General features: G+C 59.4%; 9 protein-coding genes across 9 annotated transcripts; 3 read left to right on the top strand and 6 right to left on the bottom strand.

The window, feature by feature from the left end:
- Window positions 1-2157: 2157 nt before the first annotated feature.
- BXZ73DRAFT_105416 (uncharacterized protein) lies at window positions 2158-4000 on the bottom strand (the record flags this gene model as incomplete). Its single annotated transcript, XM_048016242.1, has 2 exons — window positions 2158-3206; window positions 3289-4000. The coding sequence occupies 2 exons, from the start codon at window positions 3998-4000 to the stop codon at window positions 2158-2160; spliced, it is 1761 nt and encodes a 586-aa protein (XP_047873734.1).
- Window positions 4001-6718: 2718 nt separating this feature from the next.
- Window positions 6719-8091, bottom strand: BXZ73DRAFT_92318 (aquaporin-like protein; the record flags this gene model as incomplete). Its single annotated transcript, XM_048026326.1, has 9 exons — window positions 6719-6805; window positions 6827-7031; window positions 7083-7177; window positions 7231-7368; window positions 7418-7493; window positions 7549-7658; window positions 7696-7757; window positions 7822-7909; window positions 7972-8091. 9 exons carry the CDS (start codon window positions 8089-8091, stop codon window positions 6719-6721), a joined length of 981 nt encoding a protein of 326 aa, XP_047873733.1.
- A 355-nt stretch (window positions 8092-8446) lies between these two features.
- BXZ73DRAFT_80735 (uncharacterized protein) lies at window positions 8447-9817 on the bottom strand (the record flags this gene model as incomplete). The annotated part of the gene is made up of 5 exons (XM_048023335.1): window positions 8447-8596; window positions 8727-9132; window positions 9238-9503; window positions 9625-9695; window positions 9748-9817. The coding sequence occupies 5 exons, from the start codon at window positions 9815-9817 to the stop codon at window positions 8447-8449; spliced, it is 963 nt and encodes a 320-aa protein (XP_047873732.1).
- A 1169-nt stretch (window positions 9818-10986) lies between these two features.
- BXZ73DRAFT_105414 (uncharacterized protein) lies at window positions 10987-12013 on the top strand (the record flags this gene model as incomplete). Its single annotated transcript, XM_048016241.1, has 3 exons — window positions 10987-11524; window positions 11589-11671; window positions 11723-12013. 3 exons carry the CDS (start codon window positions 10987-10989, stop codon window positions 12011-12013), a joined length of 912 nt encoding a protein of 303 aa, XP_047873731.1.
- An 845-nt stretch (window positions 12014-12858) lies between these two features.
- On the top strand, window positions 12859-13773 carry BXZ73DRAFT_105413 (thioredoxin-like protein; the record flags this gene model as incomplete). The annotated part of the gene is made up of 4 exons (XM_048016240.1): window positions 12859-12894; window positions 12957-13088; window positions 13151-13648; window positions 13726-13773. 4 exons carry the CDS (start codon window positions 12859-12861, stop codon window positions 13771-13773), a joined length of 714 nt encoding a protein of 237 aa, XP_047873730.1.
- A 2049-nt stretch (window positions 13774-15822) lies between these two features.
- On the bottom strand, window positions 15823-16776 carry BXZ73DRAFT_92316 (uncharacterized protein; the record flags this gene model as incomplete). The annotated part of the gene is made up of 6 exons (XM_048026325.1): window positions 15823-15983; window positions 16011-16115; window positions 16179-16337; window positions 16400-16541; window positions 16639-16675; window positions 16727-16776. The coding sequence occupies 6 exons, from the start codon at window positions 16774-16776 to the stop codon at window positions 15823-15825; spliced, it is 654 nt and encodes a 217-aa protein (XP_047873729.1).
- Window positions 16777-17069: 293 nt separating this feature from the next.
- On the top strand, window positions 17070-17723 carry BXZ73DRAFT_92315 (uncharacterized protein; the record flags this gene model as incomplete). The annotated part of the gene is made up of 3 exons (XM_048026324.1): window positions 17070-17270; window positions 17351-17419; window positions 17517-17723. 3 exons carry the CDS (start codon window positions 17070-17072, stop codon window positions 17721-17723), a joined length of 477 nt encoding a protein of 158 aa, XP_047873728.1.
- Window positions 17724-18203: 480 nt separating this feature from the next.
- On the bottom strand, window positions 18204-22409 carry BXZ73DRAFT_105410 (uncharacterized protein; the record flags this gene model as incomplete). Its single annotated transcript, XM_048016239.1, has 12 exons — window positions 18204-18596; window positions 18661-19375; window positions 19426-19968; window positions 20019-20249; window positions 20309-20636; window positions 20694-20715; window positions 20779-21553; window positions 21609-21626; window positions 21694-21833; window positions 21885-22136; window positions 22191-22334; window positions 22389-22409. The coding sequence occupies 12 exons, from the start codon at window positions 22407-22409 to the stop codon at window positions 18204-18206; spliced, it is 3582 nt and encodes a 1193-aa protein (XP_047873727.1).
- Window positions 22410-24063: 1654 nt separating this feature from the next.
- Window positions 24064-24388, bottom strand: BXZ73DRAFT_20993 (uncharacterized protein; the record flags this gene model as incomplete). Its single annotated transcript, XM_048017615.1, has 2 exons — window positions 24064-24216; window positions 24281-24388. Coding segments are annotated over 2 exons (261 nt in total), but the record flags the coding sequence as incomplete, so codon positions are not given.
- Between the last annotated feature and the right edge of the window lie 433 nt (window positions 24389-24821).

Raw genomic sequence — 24821 nt, 5'->3', positions numbered from 1 at the left:
GCACGACCGCGGGTCCTTGACAGTCTACGCGTTTGAGCTGGGGGCGTGACAAGGCCTCTCGAGGCGTTTCGTCGAGCGGCGGATCGCTCGCCAGCCCTCGTGATCTCTTCCAACGAGGCAAAACGCGATCGTACTTACAGCTGTTATCAGAACGATAGGCCGGTTTGAAAAAGTTTACACACAGAGTAAATCGAGCGGAGTCGCAATTTTTGACAGTTGCGAGGCTTACTGGTGAGTAGCGAGTCGGAGCGACCTCTTCGCGCGAGAAGCGATGTCCGCGTAAAGTCGGTAATGGCGGAGTTCGGTTTGAGTTCGAAACTCTTGTGTGTGATTTTTCGATCAACAGGCCTATCGTTCTGATAACGGCTGATTTCCACGGAATCCTGGCACGCCGCGATTCAGCACAACGGTCCACAAATTCTACCGTGACTCCGCGCCCGGCCAGTGGGGCACCTCCCCAGTCTGTGCGTGCTCCTCGATGGCCAGGCCTCGAGAAGCTCCGGAAGGGTCGCATGCCTCGTGGGCTGGCGTCGACGGTCGTACATAGCCGCAGTTCCCCTCCAGTGCTCATGCGCTCATGTTCCAGCCTCGGCCATCCTGTAAGCTGCAAGCTCCGACCCCGGTCCGTCTCCTGACCTCCCGGCGCGGCCGCTCCAGGGGGCGGTGTCGACTTCCACAACGATCCTGACTAACTGCGGTACACAGCGGCCTCTGGCCGCATAGCTCCGTCGTCTCCCGTGCCTCGTCCTTTCCGTCGTCCGGCTTCGGCTCCAGTCGCGATGATGCGTGCTACCGGTGGCACAAGCGCATACATATGCAGCGGCGTTGGTGTATGCAGCAGTCCACGCTTGCTATCGTTGATCGCCTTCGGTGCACGATGCCTGCTGTATGATACGGTATCGCCCACCAACTCTAGTACTTGCGCTCTACAAAAAACAGAGCCGAAGCGTCTTTCGACTCGTGATTTGAAATTGTACATACCGCAGAGTGGAGAAGCACCAGTCACCCAGCACGTGATGGTGACACGACGCGCGACTTCCGCGTTTATCCTCTTGCACAGCAGACACACGCACGAGCGAACGGACCACAGACAGGAACATTCCATTAAGACACCAGAGAAAGCAGGGCGGACGCGCTCGCGAGGCCGAGACCGAGATACAATACAGCGCGAGAGCGAGACAGACAGAAACAAAGACAAAGACAAAGACGAGGACGAGGGGCCGAGAGGGAGACGGAGTACACGATCGATGGACACAGCGGCGGTAGGGGAGACACAGGGGCAGGTAAATAGCGAGTACGGGTACAGCGGCGGGATGTGAGGGCTCTTGGCTCTCGAGTGCGCGGCGGGGACGAGTCGGGGGTTCTGACGTATGCGCGACGTGAGCGGGCGTAGAGGGGGGATGCGGATGCGAGGGTCTGTAGGATGCGTGGTGCGTGCCGAGTCGGAGAACACTGTCCGCAGCGGGCTTCCAGGAGAGGCGGGAGACGGGGGAGGGGCGGGGCGGGGGTCGCGTGGGCACGTTGTGCGCGCGTGTATGCAAAAGGCGGATCGTGTGTGGCAGGGCGTTTGTGCGGGGTATGGATACGAGTACAACATTCAAGAATGATGTAGGAGGTGTGACAGAGACGAGGCGAGAGAATAGTAGAGACGTGAGGCCAGACGATGGAGACGCGCGCCCGCTGGATGCGGAAGACGATGTACTGTGGATGTGATGCGATGGGGAGGATGGTGAGCGGCGGATGACGGGTCGGCGTGGGCGTGGGCGTGGGCGTTGGCGTGAGTGATGCAGATGATATGCGATATGCGGTCTGGAGAATTAGGAGAATAGGAGGTATAAAGAATTGGGGGATGCGCAGGGATATGGGGGATCCGTTAGAGCGTGAGACGGGACCGGGGAAATCGAAAGCAACGAAGAACGAGGACAACGATGATTGCGATGTGGATGGGGAGATGGGCAAGCCGCACACAGGCGGATAGATCGCAGATTGAGCATGCCCGACGTTAACTGAGGCGGCGGTAGTCGGGCTGGAGGTGTGGGAGGATAGGCGGGGGGCGGGTGAGGACGGAGGCGGATGGATAAAAGAGGGATAAATATGCTGCTCGACGTCATCATCACCCTCGAGTCGCAGTCGCGCAAGCTCGGAGCGGCACGCAACTCACGCCTTACGCGTGGCACGCTTCTTGGACCCTGTCGCGGCCGTCTTCCTCTTCTTGCCTGCGGGCTCGACCTCCTCGGCGACGGCAGCAGAGACGGGCGCGGTCGTGTCGTCTGTGTGCGGCAGAGCCGGAACCGCGCCGTCCGGGGATCCGGCCAGCACCTTCGCACGGGACTTGCGCGCCGCGCCTTTGGGCTTCTTCGCACCAGGCGTGGGCTCCTCGAGCTGGCTATCCTCATCCATCTCGCTCATCTTGCGCTTGCCCTTCGCGCTCGCGCTCATGCCGGCGGGCGTCGCGGTCTCGTCCACGACGGTGCCTTCTTCGCTCGGGTAGCCTTCGTCGCTGACCGCGGTGCTGCTCCCGCGCGAGCCGGCACGGACCGAGTGGGCTCCGCCCGCCGTCTTCTCATCGGCCGCAGGGAGGGGTGAGAGCATGGGCGAAGTCGGGGAGGACAGCGTGGAGACTGGGGCGGAGAGGAGCGCGTCCGCGTCCGGCGCTACGGGCTTGCGCCGCGCGCGTGTCGAGCGGCGGGTGGGCGGGGATGCCGCGGCTGCAGAGACCGAAGGCGCAGCCGCGGGTGCGGCACCACGGTCAGCTGTCTCGTCGAGCGCGAAAGCGAGCTCAATCGCCTGCAACATTGGGGTCCCGCGCGTTCCCTGATCGAGGTCCCGTTTGACCCGCGTGAGCAGCTCAAGCGCGGGAGCCGGGAGAGCCTGCGGAGCGAAGGACAAGAGAAGGGACTCGGAGGCCTCTTCTTCCTCCGTTGCCTCTGGGAGAACCTCGGCGGCTTGCGCTGCAGCCGCATCCTTGGCCTTCTGCGACGCACGGGTCGTGCGGGCACGTTTGAGGGGCGGGGAGGCCTCTTCAGCGTCGTCCTCGACTTGAGCTTTGGCCTCGGCCGCTTTGCGTTTCCTGAGCGTCATGCCACCCTTCTTCTCGGTCTGGGGCGGGGGAGGAACGTAGACGGCGTGAAGACCGTTCAGGGACCACAAGTTGTCCTGGATGCCGATCCAGCTAACGCTCGAAGCGAAAGGGCACGGCTTGAGGGCTGCAGGACGCACAGGTAAGCGGGGGTGTTGCAATGGCGCGGGTCGGCAGGGCAGAGGGCGCAGAGAAGCAAGAGTACGTACTGTGCGTTGCTTCCACAACCTGTGCCGTCTGCTTCATGACATTCTTGGCCCAGAGCGCAAAGTGGGCAGGGTGTGTGGGATGGTTGAGCACGCGGAGTGCGGCGAGAGTAAAGATGACGTCCATCTCCCTCTCCGTCAGGGTGCCCAGCTCTCGAATGAGAACGAGGGCAGTCCAGGTAGGAAAGCGCATGAAATGCTCGTAAAGGGTGATGCAGAGCGTCCTGACGTTGGCGATGCCGCCATTCTGCGCGCCCCTGCGGGTGATCTCCACCGGGCCTGCCGGCGAAAGGTGGGAAGTAGAGGATGGTAGTCGCGAGGGGGATTTGAGTGGCACAAAGAGGGATGCGGAGGCGGGTGTGGGGGAAGGGGCGGGCGACAAGGCGGTGGGTGTTGAGGGGAGGTGGGAGAAGCGATAGGCGAGAGCGTCGAGGTAGGCGGTGACAAGGGGGTGGTTCACGGTCCACTGACCGGTCTTGAGGACGCCAGGGGTGAGTTCGGTCATGTCTCGGATGGGGTATTGGAGGTGGCTGCGCGAGAGGGTGGAGGGCTCGGATGATTGGGAGAAGGCGTAGGCGGCGGGGGGAGGTCGGGAAGGGTCGGGGCGGACGTAGGCTTCGTCGCGGGAGCAGGAGGTGGGATACTGGTGGGAGGAGAGGTCGAGGGCGTACCTGCCGTCGTCGCGATCGGCGGTGAGAGTGAGGTGCGCGTCCATGGTGGCCAGGTGGGGGATGTGCGGGACGGGTGGCGGGGCTGTATATGAGGGGGGCGGGGCGTTTCACGGTCGCGGCGGGGGATGTGGCGGCACGTAGGGTGTGGCGCCAGGGGGCGAGGGCGTGAGGGTTTGGGAGGGCGCGCGGGACGACGGGTCGGGTGGGGGGCGCGACGAGCGGGGGCGCGGAGACGGTGGAGGGAAGAGGCGGGCGGACGAGGGGAGAGGGCTATATACCCTCGCGCACCCTCAGCGAGCATGGGCTGACACAAAGAGTGCCGTCCACGCCCCGCGCCCGGATATCCCTCCTGCCTCATTCGGCACCCTTCCTGTGCCTCCGCCGGGCCCATGCACTTCCCTCCTCCGCCGCCGCAACGGCCGCCCCCTCGTCTGCACAACACAACGCGGTAGTGGGCTCTCATTGTGGCCCCGTCGTTGTCCGGCCTGCGCACGAGACGGTCTGCTCGCCAGCGGCCGCTGCGTGCACAAGCCTCGTCGCAGCGGTCAGTGCATCTAATCTTATCGGCCCGATCGGGGTGCGATACCGTAGACGGCCTCGAGGGGCGCGCGTGCGTGGCCCGTGCGCGCCTGCCCTTCCATCGCCCTCTTCCCCGCGGCCACGATCATCGATGCCCCCATCGCGGCCTGAAAGCCTCCGTCGACGCCCCGCGCGAACACACCGCGCGTCCAGTGCGGGTGGCGGGAGCGCCCCCCCGCGCGTCCTCTGCACCTTGCGGCGGCGCTAGCGCGATCGGGCCGCCCGATCCAGCTAGCGGCCCTGACGTCAGCTTCCCGTGGCGGACGCCTGCAGCGAAGCTCCAGCGACCATCGCGGCATGGCCAGCCAACGCAAGAGAGCGTGTTCGCGCGCGTTGGACGCCTCGCGCACGCGACACGGCTGCGAATTTGGCTGTCGCACAAGCACGCGCGCAGATTGTCGGGCGAGTCGCGCGGATGCGGACTGCACGAAGTGTACGAAGCTCGAGCTCGCGGCCGGACGACGCTCCGGTCCGCCATCCTTCCATCGATCGGGCCCGCCCTCCGCCCCGCCTTCTGCTTGTGCGTAGCGTCTCATCTACTGTGCGCTCAGTGATCGTCTCTCCTCTTGTTGGCTCGACGCCACCCAGCACGCTGTTGGCGCGAGCGGCACCAGAAGCACAAGTTGGGTGTGCGCAACGCCCGTCAGGCCTTCAGCGCTTCAGCAGCTCGTCCTCGGCGTCGCCGTAGGATCGCCCACACCCGGAGTCCGTCTGTCCATCCGCGTACGTGGGATGAGTACGCCACGAGGCTATCTCGGCGAAACCGAGATCTGGTACGCGCATCGGTGTAAGGTCGCTCCAATGTAGGCGTTTCTCTAAATACGCTCGCGGCATCTCATGGCGCGGGGGCGCGCTCCGGTGTGTTCAAATACGCTATCTCGGTCAGAATGCACTATAAGGCGGCGGGCCAAGTACGCGAGCCCTCGAGTACCCATAATCACGAGACCGCGTCGACGCACTCGTAGGCGCCTCGTGTTCTATGTCGCGCGACAAATGTTTGAGCATCCGTTATGTCGGAATCAGCGTGACATTGCAGGAGTCCGGGTAGTCCGGGCCCACGTGGCCCTCACACACTCGGTGCCCTGGACACAAACCACCTAGCGATCGAGGGCGACGCGTTTCAAACCCTTGGCTCGCGCGCACCAAGGTACCGTTTCGGACGTGGTACATGAAACCCGACGTTACCGTGAGGGTGGCCCTTCCGGCCGGCAGTGGTACCAAAACGCTCGAGCGCTCCCTCCGCCTCTCGGGCATGTTGCGATGGAGGTCAAAATAAAGACTCGGTCCAGCTCCACACCACGACTCGCAATCCCTCCGCGACTCTCTGGGCCCGCACACGATGTTGCAGGCCCACACCAAACCGCACACCAGAGTGCGCGACTATGAGCCTCGCCGAAAATGAGATGAAACGTTATAAGCCAAAGGCTCAGGCGATGAGCCGGGCTGGGTTGTTTTTCGAGCTCCCCTGCAACCGGTTGCGTATGTTCGGAGGGGCGGGCGGCTCTATCGTTTTGTTATGTACCCTAGTTGTCATGGGCTTGAGTCTCGGGTCCTGGAGGGTCCTGGAGGGGCGTTCTCCGAGGCTCCAGAGTCTCACCAGTTTCGCCACCAGAAGTGCGATGTCGCCGCCGTCACGCGAGGACGTCGTCGGAGGTCGGACTCGCAGTACAGGTGCGCGCGACGTGCGCACGCTCGCGCGCATGGTGTCCGAGCCGCGCGCTGTCGAAGTCACGACGTGAATTCGTCGAAGGCAACTGCGGGCGCGGGCGCGCCGGGCGCGTGCCGTGTGGGTGCGGAGCGCCGGTGTGCCGCCGGCGAATTTGCGGCTGGAGCCTCGCACGTGCGCTAGCGCCGGACGATCGTCCCGACTGCCGAGGCTCGAATTCGAAGATCGTCCGCTCAGGCACTGTACCCCACATGGCTGCAGTGCCAGCTTGCCCCGCGTTGGCCAGGCTGTGGCCAGTGTGGTGAATCCAGCGCATGTAGCACGGCGTGAAGCGTTGAAGAACCGACGGTTCGTCGCAGACCACACCGAGGTGCGAGCTGCTTTGTCTGTGCGCTCGATCATCACGGGCCACTGTACATATCACATCTAAACCCAGAGAACAGCGCGAGGAACCCGCGGTACACGATCGTAAGTACACGCGGTCGAGATCACAGACCGGCGGCCGGCGGCGCGCGGCCTACGCCCGCTCGACGCTCGCCTTCTCGACGCTCCCCACGCTCTCCCGCTCGCTCTCGCCCATGCGCCAGCGCACGCCGTCGTGCACCTCGCGCCAGTCGCGCTGCACGACGCGCGCCGAGTCCGCGAGCACGAGCTCGTAGAACGCGCCCGCGAGCAGCGTCGCGGGGATGTTCGTCAGCGCCGCGAGCGCCGCGTAGGACCCGCCCGCCGCCCCGCGCCCGAAGAGCGTCAGCGCCGCGAGGCGCCCGCCGACGTCGCGCGCGGCGTTCGCGGCGAGCCCGACGGGGGAGAAGCCCCAGATGAAGACCGCGCTGCGGGCGGGGGTGAGGGCGTTGAAGGGAGGGGGAGGGAGGGGGGCGTACTAGGACAGCGCGATGGCCCAGGGCATCATGGACGGCGTGGTGATCGGGTTTGAGAGGTCGGTGAGGGAGAAGACGGCGAGGCCGAGCACGAAGTCCTAGGTAAATATGGTGAGCGGGGACGCAAGGTGGAAGGTGGGGCTGGACGTACGCAGACGAACTCGTTGAGGAGGACTTGGGTGAGGTCCGATCCGGGGCTAACGTACAGGCCGAAGATTCCTCCCGGGCCGCTGGGTGTGAACATCAGCGCGTCGTATAGGTTTGCCGCGATCAGAGCGTCGACCGCTTCCTTCAGAGACCGTCAGTTTCTACGGCAAGCACTGGCGGAGTGGACGTACGTGGATGAGGACTTTGTACTGAACGTAGACCAACAAGCACGCGATGTAGGCCCCGAAGATTTCCGCGATGATGTACCTGTGTCACCCGCGTCTGTCAGTGACATCTTCTGCAAGAAGAAAGGATGTCGTACCGCAGTCCTTTCCAAGGGTTGAATCCCTTGAAAATCATGGCGTGGATGATGTACCCAGGACTGAAGTAACCGGCAGACGTTGGCTGGGCGTTCAACCAATCCGTCAAACTCTATCAAACCATGTCCATTGTTCCGAGCAGCACGCACCCAGCAAATGATGAGCGCGAGCGCGATGCCGACCGCATACGCCAACCCAATTTGGAATACATCTGATAAACGGAGCGCGAGTGAGTATAAGAAGTAATAAGTGGAGATCACGAACGAAACACGTACTGCTGAGGCCCTCTACCTTGAGGATGTTGCCTAGAACATAAGCAGCGGTGGCGCCGGCCCCCGCGTAGGTGTAAATGAACGTCCCGGTCTACACAATGGGCGCGTGAGTCCAGCGAAGAACGATGTATGACGAGAGACGCTGGGACGTACCGCTTCAGCGATCAGCTCGATAACCCAGTTCACCGGCTGTGAAACTCGCACCCGTTCCCACGAGCGCAGAGGGGCGGGGCGGGGCACCAGGTCGGACAGAGGGATGAACTGCTGCGACATCGTGGTGCGACGCTCGGAGGGAGGAGGGGGAGGGGGGAGGGGAGTGCCCAGGACACAGAATCTCCGAGGCGTTTATGTACTATCCGCTCGACGGTGCTCCATGAGGAAGACCAGGCGGTTCCTGGGCGGTATTTGTATCTCGCGCGAGACGCGCGAGAGCCGCTGCGAGGCATTTTCAAAGTTGGCGCACCGCGGCTCTCCATTCGCGCTTCATGATGACACCTCGTTGGGTTTAAGCGAGCGGCGTCAGCAGATGTGAAACCGCTCTTGCAAGTTGGCCGAGGCGCGAGGATTCGATGTGCTGGCAGCAGATAGGGCTCGCGCCGCGTGTGGGCGTGCGTGCGAACTGGTGCTCTCATGCAGAGCGTTCGATCTGAGAGTGCAGGTTCTCGACCACGAGCGCACGGGGATTGCGACCTTCCTCGGATCTCGTGGCGCCAGGAACCTTCTTTGACATCCCGCTGCCACACGTTCCCACTGCGTATCGCCCCGACTTGATGCCCTGCTAGACTAGGCTCCATCAGGTCCAATAACAGATACTCAGATACGGTTGATCCAACCAACACGCATAAGATGCGACAATCGACAGAGCTAAGAGAATATGCGTGGGAGAACAGGAGATAGCTTTGACATACCATATGTGTAGACGATAAACGGGTGTGCGCAATCGACTCCACCGACCACGGGCCAAGTTCGTCTTCGTCCTCGCCCAGGCACAAAAACCTCTGCTCGACGAGCTTGGCGAGATCCTCCAACAGGGCTGTGACCGCCTCTGTGGAGAGTTCGGTCGGAGAACGTTCCATGGTAACGCCCTCCTCCTCGGTAGGGCTGGAGGGCGCAGGAGACGTGCGGGGAGGGCAAGGTAACATGGCAGAATGGGTCGCGGACGATGAAAGATTGCTGGGAGAATACCCATTCAAGACGGTGTTCAAAGCAATACTCGAAACAGCTAGAGAGAACTCACATTGGAAGGCACGGAGCCTAACGTTCCCCATACCATTGGCATCAAAGTCAGGTTGAGCGTAGATGCATTTGTGCTGGCTGCAGATCAGGGTCGCAGAGAACAAGCAGTGCCAACGCAGCACGTGGCTCCATACGAGGCAGTATGAGGATAGTGGGAGGACTGAAGGACTGAAAACGACGTACTCGGCAACAGTGAAAACATCTCGGTGCTGCTTCTCCTTATCGTCAAGCTCGCCGATCGCCCTGACCACCTTCCGGAGATACTGTTCAACATTTCCGCCCTTCGCATCAATGGAGGCCTCGGTGAGTCCTCTTGAGCTCCGTGACAGATTTGTCGCGTTCGGCGGGGGTGTTTTGTAGGACCGACGCCAGAGCACTAGGCTGCAAATGCCAGACTTACTCGAGTGGTTCCCTCCAACCCACCGGAACGCGTGAAGCTTGTTCGGTCTCTGTGGAATTACGCATTGGAGGGCAGGTAGCGACAACATTCGGTGTATGCACCCCAGTGAATGCCGATGATGGAGAACGAGCGGTCAGCACATGTCTCTGCACAAACCCTTCCCGGCTTACCTTCTCAATCTGTCCCGCGGCGAAGCCCATGATAGTCGCGTACCCCTTCAACGCAATGCACTTGAGAAAGCCTACCGGCAAGACCTCAACATCCTACTTCCGCAGACGGATGAAAAGACGCACAACGGATGAGCCCGACCGGGTCGTAAATCACATCGACGCCCTTCCCGCCTGTAAGCCTGAGCACCTCCATGGTGATAGGAGACAAGATGAAGATGAAGCGGGCACGCAGACTCCAGAGTAACGGGGGATGGCACTGGCAGAGGAGATGTGGAGGCTGGGCCGGCTGCGCAAACTTCAGATTTCATACTCAGGCAATGAGATTGGTTCGGAAATGATCATCGAGACAGGACAGGAACATGCTGCAACCGAGACGTTGACTCTCTTGGTTTTTGCTCGTCTGAATAGTTGTTTGCCCTGGAGTGGAAGCGGGAGGAGCGACGGAAGGCAAGCGCCCATCGCTCTCCTCTTGCGGTACCAGCCGCGTTCCTCCCAGCGCGCCGTCCGTCGACTCGCGACTCGCACCTCTCTGCCTCGCCTTTTTCATCCCTGCACAGATCCCGCTTTTCACGACTATGCCTCTCCCCGGGCGTCTCTTCTGGGTCGCGCTCCCCCTGATCCCGCAGGGGAGCAATACCCTGATTTCACCGGTGATATACAGTTCACGGATGGACGCCAAAACGCTATAGCTAAAGACACCAGCATCTCGCCCTCCTCGCCGTCTGGAACTTAGACATGGCTTCTCCCCAGTGACTGCAAGGACCGTCTTCGCGCAGTAGAGGCCTAGGCCTCGAACAGGGCGCTGTCCGGCCTCCAGATCTGAGATCCCCAACAGCTTTGAGCCGTGCTCCCAACCCAGATCCCGCGGGCCCTCCAGCAGCCTTCCTGCCGTCAATACAAACGACCCTCCAACTCGAAAATGTCTACCACCTCGCTGAAATAATACGCAAAGAACGATCTATCGGACGTCACCTCGGTCTGTTCTAACTTCTCAGCCGCAGAAATCGAGGCCCAACTCGGTCCCAGGCGGTGGATCATAAAGCCGGAAGAGATATTCGCACACGGGCGGTACATACTACCCTCGCCGCTCCCGGCCGGGGTCGGAGTGGGCACAGTGCGACATACCTGTGACAGCCTGCGGTGATCGTCATCCCGACTTCCGGGTCCGTAGAATTTGGTGCGATCGGCTTCGTGAAAAGCACCAGAAAGCACCCGGAGCGAGCGCTCGTCGAACTTCACAGCACAGCTGCTCAGCCAGCCAGTACCGCCACCCAACTATTCATAGATCCTATGTCGCAGGAGTCGGATGGGCGTACAGACATATAAGCACTACAACTGCACCTCACACACCCACAATCTTACATGATCATCAAGTTCCCCAGCTCCGAGCCCATGACCGACACCAAGCTCTCCTACAATGGCTTCCCCGACGCGCGCGCCCAGTCTTCTGGCCACCTGTCCCATCCGCGAGAAACCGTGCTCTACCCGCCTCCTCCAGACGCGCCCCCGTCCTACTCCCTCAGCCCCACGTCATACCCCACATACACCTACGTTAGATCCTCTTCCTCGGCTCCCCCGCCAACACCACCCCCGCAACACTCCTTCGCCCGCCCACGCAATCCCGCGATGCCCTGTGGCCCATTTGAGCCGCTCACCGTGCTTTGCTCCGGTCCCGCGCTCGCCGCCGGCTTCCCCGCGTACCTCCCCCCCAGCACGACGGTGCCGCACCCGTTCGGGACGCACGACATCGCGGAGGAAGACTGGGCGGGCTTCCTCGCGGACGTCGCGCGCGCGGGCAGCAGCGTCGACGAGCGGTGGCTCCGCGCCGCGTTCGCCCCGAAGTACCCCGAGCACGAAGCCCTGGGCGGGAGGGGGCGCGACGGCGGGTCGCTGATCGGACGTGAGTGCTCGCGCTGTCTTCGGGGCCGGCGCGCCGACCGTGGCTGACGCGCGCGCACGCGCAGAGCTCGCAGAGCTCGCGACGCCCAAGGGCAAGAAGCGGGGCACGACCAATCCGGTCAACGACGTCGTCGGGCAGTGGAACTCCGTGCGTCGTTCTGCGCGTACCGAATGCATGCGACGCTGACGCGTCTCGCAGAACTTCTTCCACCACCGCAACATCGATGCCGCGATCGTCTTGGACGGGCCTCCACCTGCCCCCCAGGCGTACGGCCAAGAAGACTACCATGAACGCAGGCGGAGAGGCCGCCGACGCCAGGGGCTCATCGGCGGACTCATCAGCGCCGCGGTGGAGGCCGCTACCCAGAGCTCTGCGCCACCGTCCCAGGAGCACTGGGTGCTGGTGCTGCGCTACTGGCAGCCTGGCATGGGCTATTTGCAGCAACAGCAAGGATATGCTGGTGGCGGCGGGTTCGCGCGGGCGTATTGAGCCTCGGGCTTCGTTTTTGGTTTGCGTCAGTTTTCCAGAGTTGAGAAGGAGGAGTGTATGCACAAAGGTTACCCGGAATTTATGTAAGGGTGTGTGAGCGTCGCGAACTTCAGGGTGTTCCGAGCCCCGAAAGGCGGCAGTTACTCGTACGAAGCCTGAAGAGCGCAAGCATGCTCCACATTGTAACAAATATTGAATGCTAGCGGAAAATTAAAACATCGCAGCATGATAGGTAGAAGGGTGTTCATGACTGAAGTACTGAACGTTGAACGTTGAATGTTGGGCGGATGATTTGACTCACGCGTGAGCCCCCAGTATTTGCGTCAGGATAATTGACCATGCGAGCGCTTCTTCCCAGACGCCTTCCCGATATGCCGGGATTCGCTGACCAGATGGGCGTTTCCTCGCATTCCCGCCCACCGTCACCGACGTCGGTCTATCGAACCAACACCCTCCTTCGCCGACGCGACCCGCTTGGGCTCCCACAGGACATGTACGTGTTACAGCTCGTAAATACGAACATGAACTTACCAGACATCAGCGAGGCGCTTGAGCTTTTTGTCACTGAGATCGACGTTGTCGTTGGGTTGACCGCGGCTTTGTCGGTTGGAGATATTCATTCGTGAGCATTGAAATGTTAAAGCTTCACGATCGTGAGATTGGAGCCGCCCGTTGCCGTAACCTTTGGCGCGTCTTTGAGGCGACGTCCGATCCGAGTCATCTCGCCCTGCCGGACCCATATAATCGACTGCTTATATGAAGGGAGGACGAGGGTACCCCTTAACCTTACGCACTCTTCCTCTCTCCCTCTCCAGCTCTGGTTCCGCACAACACTCGCACTCAACATGCCTGAACAAATCACGCTTTACGGTAACAAGGTAGTATGCTGTGCCAATCGTGTGGCAATCTGTACGCTGATCTTGATCGACCCAATATTGTCCAGTTCTCCGTGTTCAGTCATCGCGTCTCCATCGCCCTCAAAGAAGCTGGTGCCGAGCACAAGGAATATGTCATCGATACACACAGCCATAAGCCCACATGGTACTCCGAGAAAGTCAACCCCATCACCAGGAAGGTAGCGGTACTGTCCCCTACACCGTTCGTCGCCTGTACTAATGATGGGTCGCCTTCGCCCAGATCCCTTGCATCACCTACGGCGGCCCCGACACAGACCCCGCAGACCCGTCTCCAGAATCGCACAAGATCCACGAATCCCTCGTGATCTCCGAGTTCATCGCCGACCTCTACCCCGACGCGCACCTCGTCCCCTCCGACCCGCTGCAGCGCGCCAACATGCGCCTCTTCATCGCGCTCTGGGAGCAGCAGGGCTTCCCCGCGTTCTGGTCCTTCCTCACCGGCACCGGCTCCACGGAGGCGTTCCTCGGCGTGTTCGAGGCCCTGCAGGCGCGCCTGGCTCCGTCCGGGTTCGCGGTCGGGCAGTTTTCGCTCGCGGACATCGCCGTCGCGCCCTTCGTCCTGCGCACCTTGGTCCTCGTCGAGCACGAGATCGGAAAATACCCGCTCGGGGACGGCAAGAAGCTCCTGGACGCGATGAAGGAGCCCAAGTTCGCGCGGATGGCAAAATACATCGAGGACCTCACGGCGTACCCGAGTGTCAGGGACACGTGGGCGGAGGTGAGCGGGCTCTGTTGATGTGCTTCGGCTGTCGACGCCCGTTAACGTGCTCGTGGTCCTTGGCTCGATCTGTGTAGGATGCCTTTCTCGCGGGCGCAAAGAACCCGGCCATGCAGCGCAACTAGTTGTGATCGGCCGCTTCGGCGACTGTTGGCAATGGCGCAGGGACTTCAGGTTGTGCTTCGGGTTTTGCAATGGAAGGGTTTCCGGGTGTATCTGGGCTATCTCATGGGATGTTTGTAACAGCGCAAGAGCACGGGGAAACGAATTTGACTACCCTCGATTGGTGATAATGTACTCATTGATCTGTTTCTGATTGGCACCGTCGACGGCAGAGCGGCTTTGGTACCAAACAAACGCGCGACACCGTTCTTGCACCCTCGTCCCCCCTCCGTGAGCTCTGGCTCGCCCCAGACAGGTGCGCCGGCCCCCAGGCCCGTAGGTGGACAGGGCCCCGTTCCCGGACAGACCCAGCCGCCGCCGCCCCACGGGCACATGGGTTACCCGCCCCAGGGCGGTCCCGTACGAGGCCCACGGATGGGGCTGACACGGTGACAATCACGGCTCAGGACGACCTGAAAGCTGTCGTGGACATGCCAGCCAGAAGAAACTGCGCCGGGCTTCGTCTGACACGTATGGAGCAGTGGCGGGTATGGCAGTGGCATCTAGCCCACCGACTCGGGTTTCCGGCGGGGACTCCGGCGGTTGGCCAGTACGCATGCGGCATGTGCCGAGGCTGGGACTGTTCGACCAGACTAAGCTGGAGAAAATGGTCGATAGAGCTGTCGTCAAGTTCGGTGGCGTCACTTTCCAAGATGCTCCCGTGGAGTATATAATGTAGTAGTAAACCTGCTAAACGTGAATGCTGCTTGGAGGCGGAGAGAGAGGCCATGATTCCAAGTCTTCGGCAACACACACGCTCCGTCCCAATCCAGAAAAACTCGCCCAACAGTACGTCGCTCTCTACCCCTGGAATGCACAGCCTGCACGGAACCCATGGAAGCCGAGTAGGGTATGTATACGACACCGGGATAATTGCCGTCGAGGCCGATCCAACTGTCCGAAAGACCGCGGCTCTGCCAGAGCCTGCGCGCGAGCCACTGTCGCCGTATCAAGCAAGGCGTGTCGATGCATCAGAAGTAAGTGCCGGATTGTGCGTTCACACTTCGAGAGACTGATGTTGCCGGAGAAGTCAGGACTGAGTGAGAGTACACGGGTAGCTGACGTACTGATGACCCTCCGGAAGCGGCATGGTCCTGAGCTTCCTGCTCACGGCGGCTCTCCTCATACAGCGCTCTGTATTGTGCGATGACCTGGAACCTCAGATGCGTCTTTTTTTCTTTCGGGTGCTTGTCCCACGAGTCCGCCGAGACGAATCTTCGGCAGAGGAAACAGTACACCGTGTCCTCTGAAGGAGCATTGCCGTCGCGGGGCACAGTCGAGCTCGGGTGTCCCGCATTGCGAACATGAACTTCCCAGGACGCCCAGTTCGAGACGCGGGTGTCGCAAATGGGGCAGAGTAGGCTTGGGTCGCACTTCAATTCGTCCAGCCGTTGACGGTGCCTCAAGCTCTGCGAGTGTTTGAGGGTGTTCTGCGTGCCATTGGATAATATACCGCAGCTCTCGCACAGAAGCGAATGGTGTGGGAAGACGCATAGGTCAGGCTGAGAGCATATTCCGGTAAACATCATGGCAGGGCATTGGGTCTTGAGAGAGGGAGGCATGAGGCTAGGCGGGGAGTGGGTGTAGTATGCGGAGCGAAAGTACGTGTCCTCGCCTTCACAGCGCTGGCGTATCCTCTGGGACGTGAAAGCCGTGTGCAATGTTGAGAATCCTCCTCTACGCGTCATGAATGAGTCGCTTCGGCATGTACTACAAAGGATCTGGATATAAGTACGTACCTCAATGTTCTACCAACTCCCAGAAAGCTGAAAAGGAACCGACTTTAATCCCACCGAGGCGGTGTTTCGGGCAGTAGTCAAAGTACGAGACGAGATAATGTGCGAATAGGTTTGCGATACTGAGTGGGGAAAGAGTCAAGCTGGGCTCGATACGTATCATCGAGGCTGCGCAAGAATTTGAAATTGCGACCGTGAGCATAACACAATCAAGCAATCTTATCGTGATGTATCAAGAGCTTCTCATGCACGTAGGACAATACTACTTATTGGGCATCAGACCAGATGTAGGATACAGTCGAGTAGCTTGTCCGAGAGAATCGCGTGTACGCTTGCTGTGATATGCAAATCGTCCAACCAGAAGCCGCCATCCTCTGTCTCGGGGTCGTCTTCAGTGAGGTCAAATTCACACGGATCGTCCAAGACTTCGCTTAACACTTGATGCGACGAAAACAAAGACACACTTGCTTGCGAGCTACTTGAGGCGAAATCTTGCGCACGCTCGCGAAGACGTTCGTTCCAGGTCTGGACGCGCTCCGCCAATTCGCCTTCGTTGTCGGACGCTGCTGCTGGAGGAATCAGAGAAGGAATGGCTTTAGAAACAATTTCATATATGGAGAACGCCTTCATACCTTGTGGCGAGCGGTGCATTGGGGGCACGTCCACGAGGAGGAAGTTCCTGGCTCCGGCTTTGATGTAAAGGTCATCGAGCGCATCAAAGATGGTTTCTAATGGCGTTTCTAGGTCATCTGCGGCTGTTCTTCCACAGTCATTTATACCAATAAATACAACTGAGCTTGCCACGAACGTAACAGGTCAGATCAACTCCGAAGAAAATGAGGGGACAACGAACAGTAAGTTGACTTTGTAGGGTCCAGTGGCGGTTCGTCTTTGGGAGTGCTCTTCTTGGGATAGATGGCAAAAAAGCTTTCTATCTGGGTTGTTAGATCGTCCTCGGCAGTGGCCCCTGGAAATGCGAAATTATGGACACATGGCTTCTGGGGTGCATGTTGTAGGAGTTGGTCCGAAAGATAATTTGACTATAACATCCATCAGTACGAGAAACGGATATGCATCATTGGCGAAACTCACCCACGTCTTCCCCTCGTATTTGCTGTAAGAGTCACCCCTGAAGAACCAGGTTTAGCACAACAAAGTGGAAGCGTGTGTCGATTCGTACATGATGATCATGTTCTGGAGAGAACTGGTGCCCTTCCAATGGGGCCCCATGTGTGCAAGAGAGAGATATTCTGTCAAGGCGGTCTGCCAAGTCAGCGTCGGACTACATATGAGCTTTTACGAACTTGGCGTTTGCGCGTCCTGTTTGGTTCGTTTTGGACCGACGGACTGCTTTTGCTGAGAATACGACTCGGAACGCGGCTCCAGGGAAGTCGAGCGGGGACGCTTCATGAGGTTTGGTAGGAGGAGGATGCGGTAGTGAAGGTGATACTCGTGGAGTTTGGACACTGTCACGACGGTCAGAAACATTCAGTGACGCGCGTTTCCTCGCACATCCCGCCCTGATGGCGGACCTCACCAAGAGCGATGTTTCGCGTCCATCCGCACTCCCCACCGCACGGCTTCTCCAACGGCCCACACAGCCCCTCATCGACCAAGACTCGAATGAGTATCTTGACAATGTAGAAGAGGAGTGGAACAAGCGCGTCGACGTCGAGATCGAGACTCTCGTCGACAGCATGGTCGACATCGTCTCCCTGGCCGCGGTGCATTCTCCTGCGCAACTCTCCCGCTCTGCGTTTGTCTGCGCCCGGAGGCACTGACATGGCGGCTTTGCTCGACGCAGATGGGCGACAAGGACAAGTTCCGCATCGCCGAGGAAGCTTTCCAGGCGCAATGTCGCGCTGAGTCCATGGTGCGTGTCTCCTCCCCGCTGCTCCCCCCTCTGTTCCCCTCCATGCCACTGTGAACCGGCACCAGAGTGAACCACGCTCTAACGCGTGAAAGAGCAGATTCGCGCCGCGAACTCGCTCATGTCGACCACCCACTCCATGAAGCTCCTCCTCCTCCTTTCCGATGAGGCCCAGATCGCCAAGCGGCGCGACGCTGAGCTGCGGAGCGTGCAGGCAGAGAAGACGGATGCGCAGAAGAAGGTCGCCGCGTTGCTCGACGAGCTGCTCCTCGCGAGCAAGAGCTCGGGGTCGGGGTCGACGCTGTAGAGACTGTGGGCTCCTGCCTGTATGTATCCCTATCGTCTTTGCTCAAGTGTATTGTAAACTTTGTTCACCGCGGTCTTCCGCGCCACTGCTTTGCACAAGAGGAGTTGATAGACTCCTTTGAGAGGACGTGGAGGTATGTTTTAGTCTGCGTGCACTCGAGGATGACGTTCTGATGTCCTGTCTTAGTTGTTCATGATGACGTCTATCGCTCGAGCGTCGCACCGGATAGTGCGAAGTCATACCCAACTCCGAGACGTATGTTATGTTGGACCTTCCATGGATGCAATTACAACCGGAAGCCTGCATGGTGATACAAATAGGAGAACAAGCCCGTCGGCTCGATGGCTATAAGTTTGTTGTAAGTAGACAAATAACGTATAAGTCAGGGCCAGGTGTGGTGTACGGTACACAATGCTAAAGCGAGTACAATAACGGAAAGAAAGTCGTCGGACACACATTAGCAAAACCTCGTTCGTGCTACTAGTCGCTCGTGAGATCTATCACATCCGCCGGGTCGTAGGCAGCCTTTTTCCGCTTTGCGGGCGGAGAAGCCCGCGTCGGCGGTGCTGTCCGGACCAACGACGTCTTTCCGCTCACCATGGTAGCTACCGCAGGTGGTCCGTTGGTTGATGCTGACGTAGCCGCACCGAGAGCGGGTGTCTGCGAGCCGGCGGCGCTCGAGGTCGATTTCGTCTTGGAGGCCCCAGAGGCGGGCGGCTCACCGCGCATGAGCGCAGTGATCCTCGCGTGGTCGTCTCCGAGGATGGCCTCCAGCTGCGATGAGTCGGCGTTGATCAGCGCGAGCAACTTGACAATCTCCTGCTGCTTCGTCTTCCACCACTCGTGCTGGGCCAGCAGCGCTTTCTTGGTCACCTGCATGAAGACAGTCGGCGTCAGAAAACGAACCCCAAGGAACATGAACCAGGATGGCACGCACTTGGAAGCTCTGCGGCTTCGAGCGGATGATCTCGCCGACCGCGAGGTCGCGGGCGTACGCCGAGACGCTGTCTTCAACGTGCCTGCAGCTGCTGTTCCCGATGCGCGAGAGCCGCGTCGTGCCCTCGTTTGCATTCTGCGCCGTGAGGAACTGCCGCACGGTGCTGCAGTGCGTGCATGCGCACTTCCAGCGCCCGAGCGCCGCGATCTGGGGTGCGGGGTCGCGCGGGCAGGGGCCGAGCACGGTCTGCGCGTAGTGCAGCGCGACGGCGCGGAAGAACGCGGCGTAGGGAGGTGCGGAGGGTGGAAGCGCGTACTTGCGAAGCAGAGCGTGGACGCCGAGGATCAGCGGAACGAGCGTCTGCTCGACGTAGTTGGCGGTGAGCGTCGAAGACGGAGGTTGAGTGAGGCGTTGCACGATGTGGGCGCCGGCATCCGGGTGTTTGTGGGCGAGGCAGAAGTCGAGCGCTTGCAAGAAGGGCTTTGGCGGGGTGGTGGAGCGTTGATGCAGCCAGGGGTACGGGTTGGTGTTGGCGGATGGCAACGGTGCAGCTACCTCCACTGCGCTGGACCACTTGTTGAGCAGGCGTTCTTGGAGAACTTGGACGGGGTCTGCGACGGAGCCATCTACAGTGGTCGCGTGAGGGCGGAGCTGAAGGATGAAGCCTTGTAACTGTGCCGGCGTCAGACGGAGCTGTTCAAGCCCTGGAAGAACACTAATGGACTATGAGCGAATATTTACGAAGTAATAACTGAGTAGACTTACGTCGTGAGCAGAACATCAGGGTTCCCGCACATTGCCACCGCCTCCATGAGACGTCCTACATCCTCTGCTTGGAACCCCGCTGACACTCCTGCCACGGCGAGCATGTACTTTCCAATGATCACCTCACAGAACTCTTCCATTTCCGGAGGCCTTGCGCGATCGTTTTGACGTCTTTTCAAGATCTCGGAAACGTAGACAGTGAGAGGAAGCAAGACGTGCTGAACACGGCGCAAAAGGGTATCATTTGCTAACTCGTCGAACTTGAGCAGCTTGGTGAATGCAGTCGGTAGAAGGTCTTCGCGATCGAGATCGAAGCACGCGTTGATGTATGGCGTGGCTGCATCATAGTGTTGCGTGTCAGTCGGAGGCTGGGTGGTAGTTGCCATCGGGGCGTAAAAGTCGACGTCGTTGATGGCCTTCGCAAGGAACTCCTTGGCGTTGGCTATACGAACGTCGTCGGGAATCTGGACTTCAATATACATGCAAACAGCGTTCTTGAGCAGATACCGGCTGTCACCCAGTTGCTTGGTCTGTGGTAGAACACTAGCATGCCTTTGAGCACGGACGTGAACAGCTTCCGCAAACCGACTTACGTGTTTTGAAGGAGTTCCAGTCCTCCGTATGCCAAAGCTTGCCGAATCAACGGAGCAGGATCGTCGTCACCAGGAACGTGGAGCGTGTAGAAACGCTTCAACCGCTGAGCCTTGAACCACTGCTTCGCCGATTTTTCGTGAGGTAGATGTTTATCTTGCCAAGCCTCAAGCTTGTCGAGAAGCTGGAATGTCATCACGTCTGAGGGCGTGGTGCTGACTGCCGATTCTAGACTAGTTACGGCCAGCGCTGAGTCAGATAGATATTACGGCTCACTATGATGACTGCGTACCAGGGAAGCATAGGCAACAGCCCGAACGTCTCGATGGCGTTTCTGATGTGCTCGAATTGCACCAAAGGAATTTCGCCGCAAGCTCTCGCCATCCTCATCCAGAGAGACTGACGGCCCCACTTCGTGGCCACAAAGGACAGAGCCTTCACCGAACTTGGAGTTTGCTTGTCCTTCAGTAGCATCTTCACCATCTCGAGCTCCGCCGCGGTAGGTTTCGAGCCCTCGCAATGGCTGAGCGCCGTGCAGGCGTAATGTTGGGTATTGCCACCTCCGAGGATTGAACACGTGGCCCAGGAGGGCCACACAACGAGCAGCGTACGGCGATAGACTAGAAGAAATATCATGCGTAAAACGAAAATTAGTGATGTGAGGAGACGTCACTAACTGCGTTCCAGCGATCCCGAATCCTGTTACCCAGTGACCCAACGTGAGTTGATCTGCGAACGGCAAGATGAGACGGAGAAACTCACATTGCCTGTATACCCTTCCCATGATTGCTCGTCATGGGCCCCCGCGACCACACTTTTTGTCAAGTCCGCTGGGATGGTTTCTGTTTTCGGATCGAAACGAAGCGGCTCCTTCTGGATGGGTACGCCGTTGATGTCCACCAAGCGAGTTAGTTGCACGTCCGTTTCACAGACCTCTCCCATGTCGACGTCGTCCGATCCATAGTCGCTATGATCGTCGTCGTAATAACTTCGGTGTCGTCTGTTGTACTCCCACGAGTCGGCGGGTTCACCGTGAATCGTGAGACTGCCGCGTTGCTCGATTTCGAGATTTGCGAAACCGATGCGGAACCCAAGCGGGCCGCCAATCTCCTGGAGAAGTCCAATAAGGTGTGCGTCCGGTCCCTTGAGACCACTGCCGTTCAAGCCTGCGTGAGAATATTGATGTTCGAGGAGACAGACGAGCTTTTGAGGGCCGTTCGCTTGCTCCTGTTTCCACGAGCGGAGGACGTGCTCGAGGCGTGGCTTAACTTCGGCGAAAGTCGGCAGCGCAGGGCGGAGAGTGGTTGTCGTGTGGAGGAGGTTGAAGGAAAGGGCGAGTCGGTATCCAGACGTGATGGGCTTCACTTCGTGCTCCACGTCAGTGTACCAGGCGAGTGCTGTCAGGCCTGACAAACTGTCGGCGGAATGCTCGTACGTCTTGGATTCTCCACCATGCGAGACTCGAACCTCGCCACCTGAGAACTCGGAGGGCAAGACGACAACGATCGTGGCGAACATGCCATTCACCTTCTCCGTGCTATGCAGATACTAGTAGGTGTCAGCAGTGAGATTTGACAACATGCATTACTCACTCGACGTGCGGCAGGAAGCTTCAGGGCGAGGAGTACTGTGCGTAAGTATCACGATTACTACATCGTTTCGACCAGTGCTACTTACTGGGAGCCTTTTTCGTACAACAGCAACTTGTACAGCTCGCATCGAGGTTTACTTGCAATATAGTTGACGCCCAAAGTTTTACACACGTCGCGAACGAGGGAGTCCATGAATGGTGCCCAGGTTGTGCTGCGGAAGCGGACCTTAGGCACACTACTCAGACGCAGCATTTGTCGCAACGAAGACAGACGTACCTTGAACCCGTCAATTTCCCAAGTATCGCGCACCGTCTTGTCCACGATGGTCTTGTCAGCCTTGCCAAACGGAGCCTGCGCAGCGTGTTCCTTTATCGCGACGGCCTCTCGCGTGCTTAGGGGTAGCCCGACGGTACCGAAGTCGTCAATTGAGAGGAGGGGGTTGGGATATTGTTGCTCCGCCCATGAGTTGATGAACGAGAACTCGCCAGAGAAGCCCAGATCTTCGTTAATGATCCCCTGAAGGTTGCCCTGAACATATACTGAGTCGCGCTTCTGCAGGGTGCGATGTCACTGGAGACTTACCAGGATATTTTGTGATGGATCCTCCGCTTTTTCGTCTTCAGCATCCACTTCATCACCCACTTCTGCTATTTTCAAGCCTCCAAAGCAAAGCAGGATCTTCTGATCGTCTGACGAGGGACCGGGGGCGGTCGTGGCCGTCTGGGCCTGCCGACACGGTCTTCTCAGTTCTAGCATCCCGCTGGGAGTAGGCGTACTCACAGAGGCACTGGGTGGGCGCATAGCTAGGCGAAGCAGATGGCATAGAAATGTGGAAGAGCCAGGGTGCGGGGAGAAGAAGTTAACGACCGATAGCAAATTCACTGGTGCGCGACTCCTCCGCAGTGACGCGTCATGCGTGATGGCCCGAGCTCACATGACCGTGACCGCACGCGTTATAAGTAGAGTATTTGCCTCACTTCCGAGCTTGTGCAGCGTGCTGTATCCGAGCAGGCCAACAATATCGCTAAGTTTATATGAGAAGCTTGACCAGGTCAACGAGGGGTCCGTCTCCAGTGCGTCCCCGAGCGAGACTTAGCTTACTTCTTGACTGGTCTGATTTTATTCAATAAACGCCACTACGATATAGAGAAAATGAGGGAAGTATGTGTCAGAGAAGAAAATGACCCGACACAAAGAACATATGATGTACATGATACTTAGACATAAGTTTAGTCGAACAGTTAGTCGCTCGTCAGATCTATCACATCTGACGGATTATAAGACACTGCGTGCCCGGAAGAGGGTGATTTTCACCCACTTGATCACCATCTACTTTTGGGTGATAGTTCATATCTTTGATGGGGGGAATTACCAGATATGTGCCGTTGGCGCCGAGGGGGTATTCACCATCTATCGGTGATTAGACAGTGAAAGTGAGCCAGATTTTGCTCGATTCAACGTTCAAGAGGCGGGTAATCACCATTTTTGGCTCAGTGAAAATCACTGAGCCGTCGGACCACCATCATTCGATCACCCACTTTACTGGGGATATTCACGTTGGGGACCGTTCACGAAGATGGTGATAAAAGTGCTCATTTATTCGAATTTGTACAGTACTGCCAGTACATAATACTACTGTGTGCCTCGCCTAAATTTGCCCAGCCGATGCGCGCGAGCTGCGTTCCCTGTCCGCATTGAAGACGGGGCTTGCAAGCGCGCACGCGCCCACATCCGCAAGCGGGAATCGGTGCTGCCACGCGCCCTTGAACGCATGCAGTTCGCGCACAGGCCTGTCGAGGTGAGACCGCCCCGGCGAGGAGCTTGGCTGGGTCCGCGGGCGTCGCAGATCGCTCGAGCTCAGCAAATGGGCACTGGGACGATATTGAGCATGAACACGTACGTGGTGGGGGTGCAAACGGGGTCGTGCGAGCCGAGGGTGTCGAGCCCGATGGTGTTGCCGAGGAGCGCGACTCGCGATCGGCGGCGCGTCCCGCTGCTAGTCGTGCCGGACGAGCCCCCTCAGACTGTGTGTGGCCACGCTCCACTCTTGCTGGTAGTGCAGCCATGGGGCGGGCAGCTGGGTGAGGCACCGCAACGTCCACCAACACGGTACCCTCGTTCGCGCTCGAGCGCCGCCACAAGCTCCGTCCGCCTGTCCGCATCCTTGTTCGACTTCGGAGAACGCCCGGCGGCGGCGGTGGGCGCCTGCGCGCCCGTTGCAGCTTGGCTGCGGGCGCCTGCGCCTTCCTTCGCACCCGGCGGGGGTCGCGGAGCGTATGGCGGCCGGGGTCCTGCGGCGGACTGTACAGGCCCGGTCTTCGCCTCGCAACCACCCTTCTTTTCGAGCGGGGATGGGGCAGAAGGCACCGCCAATTTGTGCGTGAGTGACCGTGCCGGACAGCTAGTTCCAGCCGTGGAGAAGGAGCTGCTGGACGTAGGAATAGAGGTACTAGGTCTTGAGCTGGGAGAGCGTGAGGGCGTCGACCTCGTACTCGTGAGCCTCAAAAAACGGGAAGAGGTGGGTCACGTACAGCCAGACGAAGCCTGATGTTTGTGGGAGGGTAAGGTAGAGGAGGAAGAGCGCCTTCAGGGGTAGTACAGCGGTAGCCTGTGTGGGTGTGAGAGCGATGAGAGCGCGGCGAGCGCGAGTCAGTGAGGACACATCATGAGACGAGCCACTCATCGACATATTTTACAGCGACGATGCAACGGAGTACGTACAAGTACATGAGCCAGTGCTTGAGGTCGGCCTTGTTCGCGGGTCCCCACGAAGCGGTTTGTCGGGTGCGTGGCCCGGCAGGTCGTAGAGGACTTTCGCCAGGGCGGGGGCTGGTGCGCGCACTGGACGATTCTGAATCGCCGCGGGGGTGGTGTGGCACGAATTGCGGCGCGTGGACATGGACAAGGTGCGTGGCGTCGTGTACATGCTGGCCGGGAACGCGACGCGGAAGGAGGCGCACACCCCCTGCTGCCGACTCCTCGGCCGACCTACACCTGCTTTCACATCGCGCTCTTCGCTGAGACAGCCGTGCTTCACGTAGTCCGTTGTCGCTCTTCCTCCGCGCGGCACGCGCCTTGCGCGCCCTGCGCCACGGGAGCGAGTCGCGGGTGTTGGCGTACAGCCGCATGGTGAGTGAGGAAGTGCCAGCCCGTATGCGAAAGGTTGTTGGGCGTGACATTACAGCCGGCCCATTCGCAGCAGCAGGTGTTTGG

This window comes from Epithele typhae (assembly GCF_022376455.1).
Source record: "Epithele typhae strain CBS 203.58 chromosome Unknown BXZ73scaffold_65, whole genome shotgun sequence".
Taxonomy (NCBI): Eukaryota; Fungi; Basidiomycota; class Agaricomycetes; order Polyporales; family Epitheliaceae; genus Epithele; species Epithele typhae.
Note: the sequence above shows the minus strand (reverse complement) of the source record. Positions and strands in the feature narration are given on the sequence as shown.